The sequence below is a fragment of the Cavia porcellus genome, unplaced genomic scaffold, assembly GCF_034190915.1.
Source record: "Cavia porcellus strain 051 isolate PalLab524CR breed Dunkin Hartley unplaced genomic scaffold, mCavPor4.1 scaffold_12, whole genome shotgun sequence".
NCBI classification, from domain to species: Eukaryota; Metazoa; Chordata; class Mammalia; order Rodentia; family Caviidae; genus Cavia; species Cavia porcellus.
The window spans coordinates 53,134,996-53,158,043 of NW_026947495.1; the positions used below are offsets into that span (position 1 = coordinate 53,134,996).

A 23,048-nucleotide genomic window follows, 5' to 3' on the forward strand; every position below is an offset into this window, starting at 1 on the left:
AAGCAGATTGAAAAGAACACTACAGCATGCCCATTTCTTTTACGCAATTTAAAAGAATGGTATTTAGAATACCAATGTGGCTTTACTGTCTATATTCTAATTCTCCCAGTATTCTGTTTAGATAGGATAGTATTGCTATTTTGAATTAATGAATTGTGAGAAATCTGTACTATTCATTGAAAAAAAACAAGTAGAGGAGTTTAATGTCCCCACTTACAGAAATTAATTTCCATTTCTAAATACTGTCTATTTAATGCCTCACTTGGTATATAAAAATGAATACTCACATAATTTATAACAGCAAGTTGATTCTAAAGGAATCAAATAACACACTAAAGGAAGGCCAGGTTTTTTTCTTTTCTTTTTTTTGGGGGGGAGGCGGGGGGAAGCTTTCAATTCAGACTTGGATATATTGATCATATAATCAAAGAGATAGGAATATAATCAAAGAGATAGATATATGCCCTTTGGATAATTCCAAAAAGAGGAAACTAAAGGAAGAATTAGGCATTTAACAATCTTACCTAACACTTTCCTGAAAGTAGAATGAATCTATTGTACATTACTTGACTCCAATATAAAGAATACATACAAACATACATGCATATGCATGTAGATGCACACCAGAAACAGTAACAAAAATCTCAAAGCGAATTGTGTTACCCGGAAGTAGAAATCACAGAAATTCTAAAAACTTTCTCAGAATTATTTAAATGTCCATCAGATCCACGGCTCTTGAGTGTCTATCCATTATGATTAAAAACAAACCAGCAAAACTGCAACATCAAAAATTCATCTTTTTGAGAAAAGAAAAGGGAAAGAGCTCTAAAATAATGTTTTATTAGAAACTATTAGGAGAATTCAGGAGATTCTTTAGTGGCCTTTTAACAACAGGTGGCATAAGGTCTATAACAGTATTGTTAAATCATATTTTATAGAAAAAGGGAAATTTAATTTTTACAATTCCTGTATTTCTTATATTAATTCAGGCTCATAAAACCATTTCTGCCAAACTTAACTCTAGTCAAAGCATGCTGCAAAATTATATTTAATAAAATGAAGAAAAAAAAATCGAAGTTTCCAAAAGCTTACGCATTAAGATCATTTCTAATATACAGATTTGAAATCACAAATTACTTACTGGTATAATTTGAAAGTGCTTTATTTTTTGTCCATGACTCATTGACAGTACGAAAGTTTTGGGGTTACTCTGACTATCCCGTACCAAGAACACTCTAAAGAGAGAAAAGGAATTTCAATATATTTCTACATTTACTTATGGATTTCATAAATAGCACGTAACAAATCCAGGAAGTGTATTCATAAATGTGGCAACCTTTACTCTGCATTCAGTGTACCGGTAAGATTGTTTACTTTACAATATTTTATAACAAAATCTTATGTTACAAAACTATCATTGGTGCTAATATAATTTTAATAGGATAAATATATGGCCAATTTGTCAATTGTTTGTTTGCAATAACCAATATAATGTTACACTATTAGTTCTGTGTTCCATGGGGAAATTAGTTAATACCATGTAGCTATTATCACAAAGAATAATGCATTAGTACGTTATATTTTAAATATGTGTCACATTAAGTCCCTGAAAAGAGATCCTTATTTAGAATGAAGTAATTTTTTACCCCTATTTCTATACCAGATCCACTTTCTTCTTTTGATTCTTTTTTTAATGAAAGAATTTTGCTGTTTATTAAAAGATAACAAAGCAAAAATATTCCATTATGTTAAATTTAATACAGCATCAGATTAACAGAGCAGAGAAAGGGACACTCTCTACTTTGTATTTCTTTTGATTCTTGTTTCCACTATTACATATACACCAGAAAGTAAGAGATGAATATATTATAAAAATAATCTTGAATCTTCTGATGAAAGTAAGCAAAACGCTGTAAGTAACAGAAGCCTTTCAAAGCATGGATTTTAGCCTTGAAGAACACAGCAGAAAAGCTTCTATAACATCAGGCTAAAAAACAAGACTAGGCTTGATGGCCAAAGGGAAAAGGCTGCTGGGCATGGATTCTTATTTGTTGGCACCATACTGGAAAATCAGTTTTGTATTAACTACTGGAAAGCACACTGTGTAAACGGTTCCCACTGGTGACTCCAAGATGAATCTCACTGAGCCTGAGCAAAGAGGCAGCTAAATATGAGGCTTTACAGATGTGCTGTGTGAGATTCCCAGAGGCTGTGTCCCACTGGGTGAGGGGACAAAAGGGTGTCGCTCTGGCAAACTAAGCTGTTAATTCTTTTTCCCTTCCCAAGAAGATCTCCACCACCACCTAGTGGACTGCTTGGCACCATCACATCTTTCCAAAGAAACACAGAGAAAAAAAAAAAAAAGAGAGAGAGAGAGAGTTGGTGACTGTTTATACAAGTATTTCATTTGCTTACAAATACTGAGGTCAGAAGAAATGGAAATTCCAACACTCCCAAATGTTTAAATAATTTTTTATGATTTATACTTTTCTTAGACTCACCAGAGTGTAACTGCTGATTACTCACATTTATATCCAAAAAGACTATGATCCATGCATATAAAATCTTAAGTCAGTGAAATGCTAACTCACTAGTAATAATCTATGTAAAGATGAATTTTTCACCTAAATATCAACATTAAATCAGCTCAAGTCCTTGTAATTAATTTAAGTCAAGCTATAAAACTAAAAGAGCCCACTCCCACTTGTTTAAGTTGAAACTGGTTTAATTTCTCATCCAAACCTCAGTACAATGTCTCTCATTTGTACTCCATTTGGAAAGGGAATGTAGTCCATGTTATAACCAGCAGCTGAAAGACACTGAGCAACTTAAGAGGAAAATTCTTTGGATGATAACTCTTTCATAACACATTTCATAATTCTCTGTATACTCTGGTACCTCATTAAAAGATAACATGAAAAATTACCAAAAATACCAAAGTATTTTTAGCTTCTAAAATTTAGAGAAAAAGCAAAAGAGACATAAATGAATAGAAAAAAGTAAACAAGAATTTCAAATATATAAGAAAAAGCAGTGATACAATACACCCTGCATTATACCTTACAAAGTCCAACATGTATAACATCATGACAAATCACATTTTTGAATATTAATTACACATTCAAATTAAAAGGTTATTACCCAAACTAGTTTATTTTTTTTTCCTTCATGAATATCCAAGATGCTAGACTTGATACAGCATGGACACTGGTTAAAACTAAATTTATACAAAAAATACTAAGCACACACTTTGTACCAGGTCTTATACAGATACTGCCACAACATGAGAACCATCATTAAAGAGCAAAGCTACTACTGTATGAGAAGTGAAAACTAAAAACTCAGTATGTTAATTACTGTCTACAGCAGAAATTGAAGCCATCACCACTCAAAACCAAAAATATCAAACTCACCCATCCACGGGTCCTTGCTGCATAATCAGTCTCTGAGCCTCATCTCTAGAAATTCTGTGGTGAAACCATGGCTGTGACTGATGGATAGCTGAAGAAATAAGATGAAGAAAGTTACAGGACTGTTTGAAACGATCACAATGCCCCTGCATGGACCTCGCACCCGATGCACCTGGTGACTGCAGCTAAGGTGCCTATACCTGCCCACCAACTCCACTGCAATGGCCACCAACAGACATACCCATGTTTGTGGCAGAGCTCTGTGAGGAGGCTGTGGGGCTACCATGAATGCCCAGGCGTAAGCATCCTTTTTTCTGAGCAAGGAAGGGAAAAACAAATCTCAACTGTTTGGGAAAAACAAACTGAATTCATAAATATTTTCAAAGAAAGTGAAAGTACTGAGTACCCTCCAAGCGAGTCCTTCTTCCACAGCAACTGAAAGGGCTTCGGTGGGATTCTCTATAACTCTGCTTCTTTGACCTGAGAAGTCCATTGCTACTAGGGAATTCTCTGATATACTTCTCTAGAAAACAAATACACATCAGTGTGAACCATGACAATATCACTGAAAGTTATCTTTCAGTGCTGTGCTGGCAACAGGTTTTCATTCTACACTGGGACTCCAAAAGTGGCTATAAAGTGATTTGAAAAGTTGAAATATACATTTAAGATTAAATGATAATATAAAATACTTTAGTTAAATACGGTTATTTATTAAGATAACTGAATTAAGTGCTGAATAAAAACGTGAAAAACTTGGAATGAAAGTATGTATTTTTCCTTTTAAAAAAACTTTTCATTTTAAACTCTTGGGTAAAATGGCTAAACCTCCACTGAGAAAGAAATAATTCTTTCTATGGTTAAAAAGAGGCCTTATTTCTGATTAAGCCTTCAGGTTCATCAATTACCTATTAAATATCAAATACACCTTCTTATAACGCAGCTATTTTATGAGATTCAAGATCTGTAAGAGCTAAAACCTATATTGACACAAATATACATAGAAATAGTACTTGTATTTTAAAATGGGATAAACTAAAGTGTGTTTTTTGTAAGTTTATAACATGGGCTTTTACATTACTTAGAAAATGAAATTTAGAGGATTAATAGGAGAATTCAGCATTAAAATTTCTATGGCTTCATGTTTGAACACTTTTTCATGCTGAGACTCATAGGCAAAGGAGAGCTGAAAAATTAAATCTGAATGACAGAACTGATACAAAAAAAGACATTTCTACATTTTGCTTGTGTAGAAATGGGAAGGTGTGTATGAGTCCACCTGCATCTGAGAGGTCACAGCTTGCAGTTTTATGTCTGTCCCTCAAAGTAGATTCAGCCACACCTCACTTGTTTGAACAGACTGGTGGAATGTGGGCTTCAAACAATACCTTACCCGCGACTTAGCATTTCTTTACCATTATATCACACACCCCACTTTCTTAGCTCACACACTCCACTTTCTTAGCTCACACACCCCACTTTCTTAGCATCAGTTATTCTCTGCAAACCATGTGATAGTGATCCACAATTTTATTATGGCTCATCTCCTATTTCTAGAGATCTGGCATGCAATCTTCCATTTGTTACAGGGGTCTTCATAATTGACAGCTGCTCTTTCCGAACAGGTGCTGTCTCAGTAATCTCTATTTGCTGTCACACGTTACTTTGCCCTTCTCACCCCATGGTCTTCTGTGCTGGCTCTGCACCACTTGGATATACTTTTGCTTCACCAACTTTAATGAGAAATGTCCACTTGCCCAAGCTACAGAGTGGCCTCTATCTTAATGATAGCTTCATCCTTATGAGTATCTCTTCCATCAAATGCCTAGAGTGGTTCTGTAATCTCAAGCTCCAGATAACATAAAAATACTGTTTGAAAAAGTAAACATAATCTGTTTTTTTTCCAATATGGCAGGCCAGAATGTAAAAACAAGATCCCATGTTCCATAATTAAAAGATAAATGTAGGGAGACTAGAAGATAAAAAACTTTTCATCTGCTGTCTTAACTACACTAAGGGGAAACATGGACAGAGCAAGTGTTTTTCACTGACATGCAGCTGGCAATGAAAAATTAATAGTTTACCTTTGGTGGACAAAGAAAAGGAAGTAAAGCAGAGTGTGACAAACTTAAAAGGTCATTTTCAGCTCAATTTCTTTCATATAGGAAAGCAATGTTGATAACATTCAGAATTGGTTATACTTCTCAAATATTTGTCCTAGTTTCTAGCTTTTTCTTCTTAGAGAATAAACAAGGCAGCCTGTAAGCAAATGGTCTATGCTTTTAATGGCATGGCTCTCTAAGAAATAGGAGGCCTGAGTAAACCCTGGTTTACGCAACACATGTTCTGAGAATAGATCCAGCCACTCCACTCTAGTGAAGTTTGCATGTAGAACGTTTTCCAGGCAATTTAGCTATATGGCAACTAGTGTCACCTACTCTTTGTCACCTCATGTAAAGGATCTAGATAAACTTATAGCTTAGTAATTAACAAGAGGTCACAGAATTTCCTTAGATATTATCCTTCATCTGTTTCGCACAGAGCCACAGGATAGCAGCAATATAGTGAGATTATTCAACTATGTTCTTATTTTACAGGACACCAATAATTAGACCAAGGTCACACCAAATGCTGATGGTAAAAGCACCAATATTTCCTGGCTAGTGTTCCTTAATGTACCACTGAATGGCAAGGACAGGGAAAACACTGCAGTTTAGAATGTCTAGGCCAAGGTCAAACATAAAGAACAAAAATTTGAGACAGGAGAAAGTGCCATAATATATTCTAGTAGCACATCACTGTATCTCCAAGACCTACAATCACAATAATCTGGAAAACAACATCTTTGCAAAGAGAAAAGAAAAAAGAACTCAAGAAACCAAGAAAAATATAACAAGAAAACTAAGAAGTACAAAGAAATTTAAATCAATGAAAAGAAAGAAGCAGCAGCAGCAGTCTGGAAGGCTGAGCCCAATTCATCGGGTGGGGGGATTTGTCTCTCAGAGCACAAGGTAGGCACAGAGAGGGTCAGCAGCCCCAGGGATGAGGCCAGCAATGCTACTGTCAAGAAAAGCACACAGTTATTACAGGTTGGAAGTACAGTGTAGGATTTTACTCTGCAAGTGGCTCCTTCTGCATGGCAGGCTACAGTTGCACAAGAAATGCATTGCAGCAGGTGCCATATATTTGAGACTGATTAATCAAGACCCCATGTGGGAAGTATTTAAGACTGAGCTTGCCCGGGAATCAGAATTTACAGAACTACACTCCAGGGTTTCGAGGGTCACCCTACCAAAGTATCAGGTTGGGAAACAGCCACAAGAGTCAAATGCAGAGATGAGGTGAGCTAGTCAAAGTCTCTGACAAGTTTAAGCAGCAGTGAACTTAGGTCAGAAGAACCCAGAGGCCCCATCCATTGTGAGAAGCCATGCTGCTTGCATGTGGTTTTCTAAAATGGGTATTTCTGAAAGTTCTGACACTAAATCCAGTAGACTACTTCACCCTTCCCCTCAATGAGAGAATATAGCAGGACTCTGTAAACATCTAAGCATGCTCCAGCTGGCTTGAACCACTGGTGGTAGATGCACGACTGTCCTATCTGGTCACTTGAATCACTAGTGGGCAGCTAATCAATATCAAACAATGGAATTTCAAATCAGAGCTGCCAGGCAGGAAGGCATGCGAATGACAGCCACATCATGAATGTGTTGAAGTATTATTTTTCATTGTCAACAGTCTCAACTTCCCCAAAGACATAGACTAACAATTGAATTTTAAAAATGATATGCAAGCATATACTGCCTAAAGGAGACACACTTCATCTAAAAGGAAGGTCAAGAGGCCAAAGGTGAGAGGATAGAAAATGATACTCCATGCAACTGAACCATAAAAGCAAGCAGAAGTAGCTATTTTATTGTTAAACAAAATAGACCTAAAGCCAAAACTGATCAGAAGAGAGAAAGATGGCTACTACATACAAGTAAATGGAACAATTCAAGAGGTGAAGATCCCAACGTAAATATGTATGCACTGAATGTTGGTGAACTCAACTTCATAAAATAAAAACTACTGGACATAAAAGGACAGATGGACACCAATACATCCATACTGGGGACTTCAACACCTTACTCACAATTAGGACCATCATGTAAAAAATCTGCAATTTTGTTTCAGAGTTAAGACACACTACTGAACAAATAGACTTATTAGATATGTACAGAGTGTTTTTCATTCAACAAAACAGTATGTATTTTCTTGGAAGCTCACATGACTTTTTCTAAAACAGAACTTTCTCGGGTCATAAAGCATGCTTGCATAAATACAAAACCACTGATACAGCCTCCTGTATACTACTGGATCAATACTGTCAAAATGACCTTACTACTAAAACTGATATAAAAATTAAATGAAATTCCAATCAATATCCCAACAACATTTATCACAAAACTAGAAAAATCATTTCTAAAACTTATATGGAACCAGAACAGACCCAAAATGAAACAAGCAATCCTGGGCAAGAGAAGCAAACCAGAAGATAGCACAATCTCAGATTTCAAGTTACTTTGCAAAGCTACAATCATAAAAACAGCATGATACTGACATAAAAGCAGAGATGTGGGTCAGCAGAAGTAAACAAAGAATGAAGATACAATCCACTAGATCATTTAGCCATCTGATTTTTTGACAAAGAAGCAAAAAACATACACTGCAGTAGATATAGCCTTTTTAAAAAATGGTGCTGAGACAACTGGCTATCTGCATGCAAAAGATTGACTCAAGGCCCATATCTCTCACCTTGTACTAAAATAAAATCAAAATACATAAAATATCTAGATATTAAAACAGAAACAATCTGCTGGAAAGAAAAATAGGTAAAATACTTGAAGACAAAGGAACAGGTAATGACTTTGTGAACTGAACACTAATTGCACAGAAATATCAGCAAGAATCAAATTTAAAAGCTTCTGCACAAAAAGTAAACAATCAACAGAGTGAAGAGAAAACCTACTGAATGGGAAGATAAATTTTGCTAGCTATTCTTTGGACCAAGGACTAATACCTAGAATATATAAGCAACACAAAAAAATTAGGTCTCCCCCCAATAAAAGCATCAACCAAACAATGAACAAGTGAAATGAATAGACACTTCTAAGGAATAGAAGTACAAAGAAAATACAAAGAAGTACATGAAAAAATATTCACATGGCCATTAGATAGATGCAAATGGAAACAACACTGGGACTCCTCTTACTCCAGAAAGAAGGGCTGTGATTAAGAGCCTGAGTGAGGGGGAAAGGGGGCATGAAGAAAAGGATTTGTGTTATGTACATGTACCAGCTCCACATGAGGAATAAAATTATAAAAATTATATATTGCAAACACGTACAAAAAAAGAAAAGAGGCTCAAGGTTATGGCTGGAAGGTAGAAGAGAAGCAAAAAAGGGGGATGAAAAAAATAATTAAAATGTGTCATGTAGATGTAGGAATTTGCCAGAAGGAATGTAATCATGTACTGCCCACATGAACTAATAAACTGATTTCAAAAAGAATTTTTTAAAAAATGCTGGAGAAGCTATGGGGAAATTGTAGCCTTTTAAATTTTCAGTGGAAATGTAATCTAATAGGACATGCAACACAGGGATCAGTAGGGAGATTCCTCAAGAAAAATAAAAAAAAATAAAAATTCTACCTGACCCTACTATTCCCTTGTAGGTATCTTTCCAAAAGAGGTAAAGACATTGGGTTTGTACTGCCTGATGGGACTGTGCCACGGCACCCAATGGGACAATAATGCATGTAACACTGTTGGTACAAAGCTACCTGGCAGAAAGACATACAAATTACAGACCTGTTGTGGATGCGTTAATATTATAGATAAAAAAGGTTCAATGATGCGCTCTCCAATTTTAACAACTGCAGAGCAGGTCCTTATCATACAGGCATCTAAATCTCTTCTCCACATGATCCCTATGCAAGAAGTACATCTTCCTCTATGTGATATTAAACAAATAAAGGTATCCAAATATTTACACACCTTTATCAACAGTAGAATTACTTTCAACGGAAAAATGTGAGAGTAACATTATGTTTGTGTGCTAAGGTCAGTGATGAGAATGCAAGCTATTTGTTTATGGTAATATTTTCTGTGTTAAAAGAACACTACATAATACGTGCCTCCAAATGCTTAGCTGCTTAACATGTTCCTTGTAATAACTTCAGACTCTAAAAGAAATCCGAAGGATTTAGGACAGGATTAAGGCAATAAAATTCATTATTCTTTTTACATATATATAGATTGAAAGTTAAGTGTAAGCTGACAAATTGTGAAAATATTCACCTTAAAGTGTCTGCTTTTATAAAAATTCATTACATTCTTAGGTTCTTATTTTAGAGATTAGAGTAATATGATACAAATACGTAAAGCTTTCTCATAATTTAACGCAACACAATAACAGAACTGGAGTTCTTTTTCTATCTAGTGTATCAGGCTTCATAACCAACATTAGTTCATGCCTCATTCTTAGAACTCAGCATTTCACTTGCCACATTACGTGTCGGGTAAGGCCTTTGTCACTACCATGAAGAGCATATTTTTACCTAAGTGGAAACACAGGTTTCAAAAATGCACATTAACTGATCTGTAACAGAGGCACATACATATGAATTTGTAATATACTCAGTATTAAAAAGTACATCAAAAATAGCAGAACATAAATGTAAGTTCAGAAAGAAATTATTTGTGTTAATGCACAGGAAACTAAAATTAAGACCTAAAGAAAGTAAAAAATGTACATGCGTGTGTCTGCAAATAAATGTCCAAGTTACACCTGGTAAAAATCTGAGAAGCAGTGCTAGAGTTAATACAACGTGTGACCTATATTACAGCTTGCAGTTTTTGGGTTTCCTGGGAAGCTGTCTGCTTTTTAAGAACACAGAACTTTAAAAAAAGAAATATCATTATAAAATTGAGAAAGAGCTAAAATGTTTTTAAACGCATTTTTTAAAATTGCAAATCACTGACATCTTCATTATATGTTGTGACAATCCCAAGATCAGTATTAAAACAAATATTAATCCAGGGTTGGTGGCACAAGCCTGTAATCTCAGCACTCTAAAGGCTGAGACAGGGAGATTGCTATAAGTTCAAGGTCACCCTCCACTACATAGCCACTTCAAGGCTAGCTTGGAATACACAGTGAGGCCCTGTCTCAATAAATAAATAAATAAACCCAACACCAAAAACAATAATTAAGAAAACATAATTTATAATTTCAAGAAAAAGGTTCTATGAAGTATATTATTAATATCTAAGCAGCTACTGTAGTAGGTTAGAAGAGTGCTTGCCTAGCATGCCCTGTGTAAGGTCCTGAATTCAATCCCCAATATTGAAAAAGAACCATAAAAAAGGAATAATCCTCAAATGACGTAATGACATAGGTTTGCTTATGCAAATCTTCCTAAAATGGAAAATGGTTTCATTAACATAAAACACTGTTTGTTAATTCAATACTTCACATATACTACTATTACTTTATCATAAAGGCTCAGTAATAGATAAAATCCAAATTCAATATAGCATTAGACAACCTGATTTATTTTATTTGACCAAAAAGAAATGGTAAATGTATTACAGTATTTAAGAATAATATAACAGGAAATTAATATATCTAAATGTAAAATACAGGCTCAAAAATGTAGTCCTTACCATAGGTGATACACTCTGAGAACTGCAGCCACTTCTGCCTTGATATGGATGCATATAATTCTGGTACAGCTGCATGCCATACTGCAGAACAAATAATATGAACATATTCCATGACTTTTAGAAGACTGATAATTCATGAAAATAAACATTTTTATTAACTACATTTTATCAGTATAAAAAAGAATGGTAAAATTTTCCTTAAAACAAGTAAAGCAATTAAAATTTTGAAAGAACAACTTTTAGTTCATTTCAGTGATACATTTAAAAAGTTACTGGAGTCCAACCAGAAGGCAAGCACCAGGGTTTGGTAGCAGTCCCAGTGACGTCACCCACTAGGATATGGCCATCCCCGGCCAGGCCCATACCATTACTTCCCTGGAGCAGGCTCTGGCTTAGGTACTCACCTGGCTCAGATACCTTCTCAAAGCTGACCTTTGGGTCTCTGGCTGGCCACTTGCTGGACTCCTTTTGGCCTGACTGGGTGAACCTGCACCACTCTATTTCCACTTCTAGGACTAGGGGTGGGCCTGTGACCCAATCATCTCTCTATAAAACTCCTGGGCAACACCTACACTGCCTAGGACTTGAGTGTCCACATTAAAAGGGTTTCCTACATGCAAAGAAAAAAAAATAGGTCCTATATAAAAGAGATTGAATGACACCATGGAATCAAATCTTATCCATATGATGAATTCCATTTAAACATTCCAATAGAGCTGGTGCTTTACTAAAGACTATTCCCCTAAAAGCAATTCTCGCAAAGTGGATATATTTGGTAATTAGGCAAAATATCAGAAGGAGGTTAGGGGAGTCACTGTTTTCAAGATTTTGCTTTTAACATGAATAGAAACCCACAGTCATTTAAAATTCTCTATGGTGACTTCTTTATCCAATTATTTTCCAACTTCTAAAAATTATTTTTTAATTTAAGGTTTGATTGACATTAATGGGACCTAATGAAATTTACTTTAAATCAACTCTAAGCCTACAATAACTCTAAAAAGAAGACAGAGAAGTTTAATCCCTGGTCAAGTTCATTTTGGAGAACAGATAATAACCTCAAACCAGCACTTTCAAAAGAAATACTCTGCTTGGCCACCTCTTATTTATCTGTATAGAAAAGCCTGCTACCTACTAATAAGACTGTTTTCTTCAAAGATGTATTGTCCCTGGTACCTGCAGTGTTAGGCAGTTGCCTTTGTGCTGTTGGACGTCTTTAGTAGGCATTTAACTCTGGCCAAGGGGTAGAGCATGGGTCACCTTAACATTTCCCTGTCCTATGGAGGGGCAGGTAACGGACCACAATATGTTAGAGAAGCTGGCAGAGTTCTAATTGAAGGGAAATGGAAAAGATAACATGAAACTAAAACACTACATGAACAAATCTCCCATTTTCTAAGTCACAGATTTTCTATAATTCTGTATGTAACTAGAATTTACTCAGAGAGAAAGATCATCTCCTATATGGTTTATATAAAGAGTTTATATATGCATGTGAAAAAGAAGTGAAACTACGTTAAATAAAGGGCTAACATCCTGTTGGGAGGTTACACCTATATCTTTTGGGAACACATAATGAAAATAAGCATTTCTGGTGCAGCCAACATAAGATTCACAGACTCACGCTACTTTCCACTAAGAACAATGAAAAACACTGGAAATAATATCCTAGCCAACCAAAGGAGACGAACAAAGAGAGGACAGAGATTCATACTCCTAACACCAGGTAAGCCCAGCTACACGAGCAGTGAATCAAGCAGGAGGCCCATTGGCAGTAAGCAGCCAGGTAAAGGCCTCCAGAGTATGTGAGTGTTGTAAGACCTGGGCATTCTTGGCTTCCTGTGACCCTGTCATTTTAAAGTGTAGAGCAGATTGTATCACCTCCATGTTTGGCTTCTCACTGGCTCCAGGATAAAGGTCCTCACTGATGTCTACCCCCTTTCCACCCTCATCTAGAAAAGCTCTGATATCATTGAAATATCAGGGAACATTAATGCTGTAGGTAGAGTAACAGCCCCCAAAAGATGTCCACATCAAAACCCCTGGAATTGGGGGATATATCTGACTACATGGCCAAAGCCCAGCTGAAGATGAGACGAGTACTATCTCAAATTATCCAGGTGGGTCCAGTGCAATCACAAAGACTTTTATAAGTAGAAAGATGAAGTAGAAGAGACAAAGCCAGGGAGATGGCAGACTGAGGAGTTGTGACATTGTTGGCTTTGAAGGTAGAGAAATGGCCACCAGTCAAGGAGTTTGGGTGGTTTCTAAGAACTGGAAAAGACCAGAGAAATGAATTATTCCTAGAGCTTCCAGAGAGAAGCAACCCTGCTGACAGCCTGATTTTAACCTAGTAAGACTCATTTCAGATCTAAAATAGCAGAGCACAGGATAATAAATTTGTCTTTCTCCAAGTCACTACCCTGGTGGTATCTGATGCAGCACCTTAGCAAACTAACACAAATGGAGCATATGTGACCTGGGAATCTGTGACTTGAATCAAATGAGAAAAAAAGAGAACTGCACAGTCTTCTAGAAATTAAGAATTCTGGAAATGGGTCTATCAGACAGACACATGTAATTTGCTTTCAGAATTCAATATATATTTTGACTCATCCTATAATCTACATAACATCTTATATTCAGTGTAGACCATAGGCTTGGACATTGGCTGAAATATCTGCTGGGTTAAAGAATTTATAAGCATCAACCCATGAAGAACAGACATCAGTGGCTAGAAAGTGACCCACAGACCATTCAGAGCACACTTCCGAGAAGCCTGCTTCCCTGAAGAAGGCACAGAGCCAAGTAGTCAGTGAACAATAATAACCCAGAGGAAAAAATAATAAGGAAAGTCAGGTTTCAAATATGAAGGAAGTTTTAAACACACCTTTCATATACATATATGTGCATGTGTATATGTATATATGTGTATATGTGTGCATAGATCTGTGCATACATACAAATGTGTTAAATGATAAATATCTGGGTCTAAAACCCCTGTCATGGTTTTACTGCCATCACTTCATCTTTCTAGTGCTACAAAAAGAAAGTTACATCCTAGTAAAATCAACAGCATTTTAGGTTCACTGAATACTTATTAAAGTGAAGTAGGCTTAACCACTTGTTTCAGTATTCAGTAATTAATTTGGAGCCCAAATTAGAATGGAAAAAGATTTGACAGCAAGGTTAAAAAGCATGTCCTCTAGCAGTCCAGTCTGATTTCTAGTGTTTTCATGATCAGAGAAAAAGAGAGATCTCCAGGTTTCTCCATATCACTGCAGAGAGGAGGGCGGTAGGTAGTCCTTATCAGATAAGACACATGGAATTCACTAACTCAGTACTCCCAAAGAAGGTAGTGCAGAGTAGCTTCAAAAGGTCTGTCAGCTGATTCCATGTTATATCCCTACTTCCTTGGTTACTAAATTTTTGACTGGTTAGTTGAGAAGACTCTCTAAATGTTCTATTTCTCTCTTCTCATCTCCTCTCCTCCATTCCCCTGTCCCCTTCTTCTCCTTCTTATGCCTCTGGCTCTCCCCCTCTCTCTCCCTCTGCCTCTTTCTCTCTCTTGACAACAGGAGCGATATCAAAGCAGTACTTGCAGAGTTTTAAAATATTAAAACTTCTATACTTTCTTGAAATGAAAATCATGATGGTCATTTGAACAACAGTATATCTGAGAAACTAATCTATCACAAAGAAGTATTCTTCGTGACTGTGCCAAAGCAGCCAAAGGAAATGAATTTCACAGTGAACCCAAAAGTTTCATATAAATAATTAAAAACTTTTTTCTTCTAATGTCATTTGGTACCTGCTAGGATAACTATGTATTAAAAAAAAAAAAAAAAAGGAAAGCAACAAGTTTGGAGAAAATATGCAAAAATTCAAATTCTCATATTTGTCAGTAGGACTGCAGAGATGGCTAAGTCACTATGGAAAACATTTCAGCAATAACTAAAAATTTTAAGAATGGAATTGGCATATAACCAGAAATTCCAGTTATATATATATATACATATATCCTCCAAACTGAAAAGCAATTCAGTAACTTAAACAAATATTTGTACATGCATGTCCACAGCAGGCCTGTTCAAAAATAATCAAAAAGTAAAAACAACCTAAATATCCACAAATAGATAAAAAGTTGTTTGTCCAAAATAAGTATATGTATGAATGAAATATTACACACCCATGAAAAGGAATAAAGATCTGATGCAAGATACAATGTGAACACCAAAACATTAAGCTAAGTAAAAATCATATACAAAAGGTTACATTTTGTATGCTCCATTTATATTAAATAGTCACAGTAGGTAAATTCATAGAGACAGAATACAGGTTAGTACTGCTAGGGCCTGAAGTAACTGCTTAGAGAATAGGGAATTTCCTCTTTAAATGATGACAATGTTTTGGAACTAGACAGAAATGATGGTTGTCAAACACTTTGAAACAATATCCCACTGAATTGTTCATATTAAAAATATTCCTTTGATTAATTTCATATTATGAATGTTGCCTCAATATAACAAAATTGAAGAATATGAAATAGGACTATGAGGGAAGAGAACAAGAAGTCACCAAGCATCAAGCCCTCCCTGAGAATCAGTTCCATGTGCAAGCCACTTGGGGAAGAGCCAGATACCAGCCTTTTCCTGTGAGTCAACACACTGGCAGACTGTGGGGGAAGAGAATAAGAAGTCACCAAGAAGCAAGCCCTCCCTGTGAATCAGTGGAATGTGCAGGTGGCTTCAGGGAGAGTCAGACACTGGCCTTTTCCAGAGCGTGGGCTGGGAAACAAGAAGAGCCAACAGCCCACCCTCACCCCATCACAGGCAACTGGCTGATACAGAGAAACACAGGCTGCAATGATAGCTATGGAGGCAAAATACAATTTAATGCTTGTAGTGTTTAGTGTTTCACTAACTTTGTATGCCTAAAACCAGTAGTCTGATCATCTATCCAGAAGATAACATACATAATGTAGCATCAATAGGGGATCACTTTAGAGTAGTGGCCAATGAGTCCCTATTCTTTTATTTTGAAGTCCAGTATCATTTTCAATATTTGTTGGATAGGGTTTGTCCTGCTTTGTTTTGTTTGACTCTATTGTAGTGATGGCATGAGTAGCTATTTCAAAAATAGTAAGATATCTTATGGTAGCCATTTTAAATTTACTATTATCTTGTAAGTCCTTTATTGCAGGCATTGTTTTGGCTTTTTGGTTCTATTCTGTTCTGTTTTGTTTGATTTTTACTGTTTCTGAAGGTATCTGCAGCTATTTTGAAAACAGCAAGAGGCATTATGGTGACCACTATTGATATTCTATTTTTTTGAAGTCCTGTGTCACTTATACTGTTGTGTTTTGATTGGCTTAGTTCTGTTTTGTTTTGCTTGGTTTTATTCTCTTTAAAATGAAAATTTTAAAAATTAAAAAATAAAACTCCACTAAGTTTAAGCTTAGAACGGTAACTAATTATAGTAATTTTGCTCTTCTTTACACAGAGTTCTCTTTCTCTCTTTCTCCTAAGATAATGGAAACCATTAACAAAATACTATGTAGTAAAAATGGCAACGGCAGAAGAAAAACTGTGGACCCAGAAAATTTACAAATCAATCAAGAGAAATACTACATATTCCTTACATCTCCTCCTTTGGCCTAAATGAAATGGTCAAACCCAAGAGTTTCCCAAGACTCTTCCTGCTTGGATTTTCATTTCTAAATATATAGAAATGTTACTTACTTTGTTAATAATCTAAGTCTTTTTATGGTAACAAGAAGATCACATATCTATAATAGGCATAATAATCTATACATCATCAAATTCCAGTAGTGTTAGAATATGAATTGCAAAGAGTACTTGAGTAAATGTTGAAGCTTCTATACTAAAATAAGGACTTAAGAGACCTTTCAGGAAATGACAGTGGTGAACAGCAGAGAAACAGATTCTCTAATATTTGGCATTCAGATGCTGGAACATAGCAATGTGGGGTGAAAGGAAAGAGGGAAGTTGGCCCTCAGGATCAAGTAAGGATCTCAAGTGAGAAATGAAGCCCACAGGGAAACTGAAGAGAAAGACTTCAACACAGAAGAAGGAGGTGGAAACCAGTGCTATCTGCTTGAGCTCTGACTCACTTCCTGGTTCAGGTGGTAGAATCTGCAGATACAAGGTAACTACTGGTGACACCAAAGGCCTCCACAGAGAAATACACCAGTGAAATGGAGCAGTGGACACAGCATACTGCAGTGGCTGATGAGTTATTCAAGATCAGACATCCCCTCAGATAGCAACTGGCCAGTAGTTATCTTAGAGATGGGCCAACTGAATGAGGAACTAACAGCAGCTGTAGGCTGGTTCAATCTAGTAATTCCCAGTGTCAAGGTGAGATGTAACTGAGTTCAAGTGGGTGGGAAGTCAAGGAGCTGAGTTCAAGTCCCCAGAAAGTTGAGGTCAAGCCAACAGAAAGCATACAGAGGTTGCAGGCTGAATAAATCAAGTTCCTGCCTCATGGCCAAAAACCATCCTGAACTTCAGTGAGACAAAAGGTACAGGTTTGCTGGGATTATCCACTATCCCGTTGTAAATCTGTGACTGGCTTTCTCGAGTTAAACAACACAAATCTGGGTGATGTCTGGCCATTCTGTCTATGTGACACCACAGACGTACCCTGAAGTGAACATTACTCTTCTTCTTTGCTTTATTTTATGTTTTCTTTACTTGATTGTTCTTGTTTTTATGAGTATGAATACTGTTTCTTGTTTTTTTGTTGTTGTTGTTGTTATTCTCCTTTTTATTTCTTCCTTCTCTCTTTCCCTCCTGTCTTCTTCATCAGTATCTCAGTGTTCAAATAATCTTCCTTAATTCTATGGTCTTGCTTCTAATGTCTTCTTCTATTTCTCTATTTTCCCTCCAATTTCTTTTAAATTTTCTCCCCTTATGGCAAAATCACCATATTTGGGGCATATTTACTGTGTAAAATTTTCTGTTTGCTTCAAATTTTGTTATATAACCATAAATAGAGTTTATATGGTTAAAGGTAGCAAATTAATGGTTCTGACAGTCTGTCATTTTCTAGGCTGTGTTTGGTGCTATAGTGATTGCTAATTATGCTGTTTTAGCCAAGTTGGTATAATTGTTCTAACCAGTTGTTCTCCCTGGTAAACCAAGATTGAGATTGTCTAAGGATTGTAAACAATACTATCGGCTGTTGCCAATGAACTGGGGTCTAAGATAAATAGGAAGGAACTCTCATCCCCAATAAATTGAAGAGGTAGCATCTTAAAACAGAGGCAAAACCCAAAAGCCAGCTATATCTGGAAGGCATCTCTGAGAAGTAGTCATTTACTAAGAGTTCTAAATACTAGCGATAAACCTACCTACCATGAGCAATTTACAAGCATCAACCCAGCAACTGAACTAAGAAAAAAAACCAGAAAATGACAAGACATTTAAGTGTGATCCAATCCTAGACTTTTAGTTCATCAAAGACAAACTCAGGAGGCAGTGAAGTATAACAGTTTGAAAGCCACCCATTTGGACTCTCTGAAGTGCAAACAATGGAAGTAACAAAGCAGATGAAGCTCTAGAAAAGTCACATCAGAAATAATTTATCAGATAATTATATACATAGTGACAATAATGAAAGACTAGTAACTCTAGAACAGATACAAATTTTTAAAAAATAGAGCTTAGGAAAATGATGGAAATCATGAACATAACATAGAAAAGAGATGGAATGCAATGAAACAGATATCCAGGAGATGAAAAATTCCACTGAAAGTGTATACAGCATAATGAACCAATGTAAGGGTAGAATTTCAGATATAGAAGACAGGAATGCAGTTAGCAACCATGAAAAGAAAGATTTCTTAAAAACACAAGGGACAACGAAAAATCAATACAAGGACCAACAGCTGCTAAATGATGTAAAGAAGAATAACATAAGATTGCTCACAGTCAAGGAAATAGTAGGAGACAGCTCAAATGACATTTAAAAAAATCCTGCTCTCAGAAATAATGGCAGAAAATTTAAGCATGGAAAAAGAACTACATACAGATAAATAAGGCACACAGAACTTCATTTAGCCATGATTAGAAAAAAACTCTAGCCCAACATAACAGTCAACATTCTAGAAATTCAACATAAGAACAGACTATTACAAGGTGTTAGAGTAAAAAAACAAACCACTTCTAATGAAAAGATCACAGTCATAGTAGACTTCTCAATAAAACTCTCAAGTCAAGGAGAGCCTGGAGGGAAGTATTAGTACTAAAGAAAGTACTACAAGAAAACAATCTCTAACCTAGATTGATATATTCTGAAAAACTATCTTTTACAATTGATGGAAAAATAAGATGCTTCCATGACAAAGAATACATGAGGAAATTCAAGACCATCAAACCAACACTCTAAAATATTCTGAAGTGAATTCTAGAAAGAGATATCAAGGTCTATAACCTCATGGACCCCAGCAAAATGAATCCACTAGATAAGGCAAGTAATTAAACAGAAGAGAGGAAAAAGGGAACCAACAACAGGAAAACTGTGTAACAAAGATAAGACAATACATACCATTAATATAAATGATCTCAATTCCCCAATGAAAAGAAACAGAGTAGCAGAACAATCCAAGAAGCAAGATCCAACAATATGCTGCATATAAGAAACACCTTAAATGCAAAAGAAATGCACGGACTGTAAATCAAAGAATAGAACAATACTCTATGTGACAGGAACCCAGAAAAATGCAAGGGTAGCTATTCTATTTGCAGACAAAATGGATTTCAAACTAAGAGATTAAAAGAGACAAAGAATGTCACTACATCCTTGTAAAGGTAACAATCCAAGAGGAAGAGACAACAATCATAAATATATATGCACCAAATACTAGCACACTCAACTATATAAAACAAATATTACCAAACATGAAAAATCAACATTAGTTCAGTTGTAATGAGGGAACTCAACAGCCCAACTGTAACACAAAGGCATATTAACTACACAAAAAGTGAACAAAGAAATAGCAGAACGGAACCAAATTCTGGAACAAATATACTTAGTAGATGTCTACAGAGAGCTGCACCCCATGACATCAGAATACACATTCTTTTCAAATGCACATGGGACAGATCACATACCAGCACACAGAATACATTTAAGTAAATGCAAGGAAACCAAAATTATCCTGTTCATATTATCAGAACACAATGCAATGAAATCGGAAATTGATGGCAAAACAAACCATAAAAACTTCAAAAACACATGGAAATCAAATAATACCCTCTTGAACAACCAATGGGTCACAGATAAAATTAAAAAAGAAATTACAATGTAGTTTCTACAATTAAATAACATTGTCAGTACAACATACTAGGGATGCAATTTGAAAGCAGTGCTATGAGGGAAATTGACAGTGGTGAATTCCCATATCAGAAAAACAGAGCAAGTTCAAATAAACAACCTACTGTTGACACTCAAGCTTCTAGAAAAATAAGAGCAAGTCAAGCTGAAAGGTCATATGAGGAAATTATAATGATCCAAACAGAAATTAATGCAATAGAGACTAAGGTAACAATACAAAGAATCAACGAATCAAACAGTAGGATCTTTGAAAGATTAAATAAAATTGACAAACTCTTAACCAACTTTATTTTTAAAAAAACAGGAAAGAAAAGATTAAAATCTATGCAGTTAAGAAAAGGGTGAAATCAGCACAGATTCTGCAAGAAATCTAGAAGATTGTCAAGACCTGCTTTGAGAACCTATGTTCTAATAATATGGAAAATAGAAGAAATGCACAGATTCTTAGATACATATGAATTACAAAAGCTAATTTGAGAAGATATAAAAATTCTAAATAAACCAGTATCAGCCAAGGAAATTGAAAATGTAATTAAAAACCTATCATCAAAGAAAAAAGCCTGAGTTCTCATGGATTCACTACTGACTTCTACAAGAAATGCAGAGAAGACAGGGCAGAGCAAAGATAGTGGATAGATAACAGCCGGCTACAGAGGCTGCCTAAGATAGTCAACTTAGAATTCAACATAATACAGCATGGGGAGCCCAAAACAGAGAAGAGGAATTCTCTTGTCCCAAGAAGAAACTAAGGTGAGAAGAACCAATCAAACATATAATCCCGGCTGGCCGCACCACTTTGCAGCCCTGAACACCTCCAGGCCACCCTCCGCACACTGAGACAGGCCATCCCCACACCGACATGCTCTAGCTGCAGCCTCCAACTCTAATGCCTCAGCCCCGCTGGAGGCTAGGGGAATGGAGCGACTCAGCGCTCACCAGCTGTCCCTGCCCCACCACCACTGCTGCCACCGCTGCCTCCACTGCCTCCCCAGATCCAGGCCACATCCTGGAGGGCATGAGGAGGAGGGCACATTGCGGTGTCATGGGCACGGGACTGATCTGCTGGGACACATCGCCGGCTTCATCCTTGCCGCTCATGTGAGGACCCAAGCCCACAGCGCTGAGTGGGCCCGCGCCACCAGAGCACCTCTGATGTTCCGAGGTGGGCGAGTGTGTCTTCACTGCCACCAGGCCTGGGCAGTCGGAGCACCATGGATCTGCGGCCACAAATGGAGACCAGAGAATCTGCTTCTGAAAACACCTCCTCTGACAATAATCAAAAATACAGAACCAGAACTTTCCGGTTTCCTGCCGTGTTCCACCAGCTTTGGGGAATTGGGCCTGCCAGCATGCACCCTAAATCCTGAACTGGGTGGCCTGGGGTGAGTGTCTCCATACCATCCCAAGCCCCTGGGAGGGGGCTTAAGATACCTCAGATAACAGCAAATTGGGGAGGGCAGCAAAACTCCAGTCAGCACACTTTGGAAAGACCCTAAGGAATAAGGAGAGGGCCAGAGATCCCAAGACATACCTGTCTCAAAGAAACCAGAAACATGGCAAGAGACAGAAAAAAAAAAAAAAAACCTCCAGCCGCTGACCCTGGAAAAATAAGCCCAGAAGAGATAAAAACAGAAGAGAAGCAGTGCAGTAATCATGCAATATTAGAGACAGCATCAGTGGACAGAAAGAAATACCTTAATGACCTCATAGACAAATTTAAAACTGTACTTCTGATCCAAATGAGGCAAGATATAAAAAGATTAATTAAAGAAATGATAAGCTCCTCCCAAGAGAACACAAATGGAAGAACACAGGAACTCAGAAAAGGAAGAGAAACCTTTGATGAATTATATAAATAAAATCTAGAATACATGAAACAGATACAAAGAGATTACCAGGAAATTAAAAACTCCATTGAGAGCTGGCAAAATGCCTTGACAGAAACTAAAGTTAGCCTTTTGAAAGTTGAAGAGAGATTTATGGTGTGTGATCATGAAAGAAAAGATCTCTTAAAAATAACAAGGAACCAGGAAGAAACAATTCAAAGGCTAGAAGATGACAAAAGGATTTATAACTTATGAATAAAAAATGTGAGCAAAGAAGCAGGAGTAACAACAAATGAACTACAAAGACTATTCACAGATATTATTAAGGAAAACTTCCCAAGCATAGGAAAAAGAAATGATATCCAGATAAAATGAGGTATACAGTCACCTACAACCAAAACAGATCTACACACAGACACATAATAATCAAGATTCCAGAAATCCATTACAAGAACAGAATATTAAAAGCAGCCAGAGAAAAGAAGCAGATTACCTACAATGGAAAAATTATCAAAATAATGACATTTATTAACCCAAACTCTCTAATTGAGAAGACCTTGGGGGGAAATAGTCCAAGCTCTGAAAGAAAATAACCTCCAACCAAGACTGATGTACCCGGAAATCTCTCTCTCAAAATTAATGCAGAAACATGATATTTCCAAGACAAGGAGGAACTGTGGGAGTTCATGGCCACCAACCCAACCATACAAAAAAATACTGAAGGACATTCCAAAGAGAGAGAGGAAA

The 23,048-nt window shown here is 36.5% G+C and overlaps 1 protein-coding gene across 2 annotated transcripts in view; it reads right to left on the reverse strand.

The window, feature by feature from the left end:
• Grb14 (growth factor receptor bound protein 14) overlaps positions 1–23,048 on the reverse strand; it is a 127,015-nt gene that overhangs the window by 478 nt on the left and 103,489 nt on the right. For both annotated transcript variants that reach the window (XM_063259179.1, XM_063259180.1), the window contains 5 exons: positions 11,116–11,196; positions 3,817–3,933; positions 3,652–3,724; positions 3,414–3,501; positions 1,142–1,235 (listed from right to left, as the gene is read on the reverse strand). In XM_063259179.1, the coding sequence (XP_063115249.1) occupies positions 1,142–1,235; positions 3,414–3,501; positions 3,652–3,724; positions 3,817–3,933; positions 11,116–11,196 (453 nt within the window). The remainder of the gene's footprint in view (positions 1–1,141; positions 1,236–3,413; positions 3,502–3,651; positions 3,725–3,816; positions 3,934–11,115; positions 11,197–23,048) is intronic.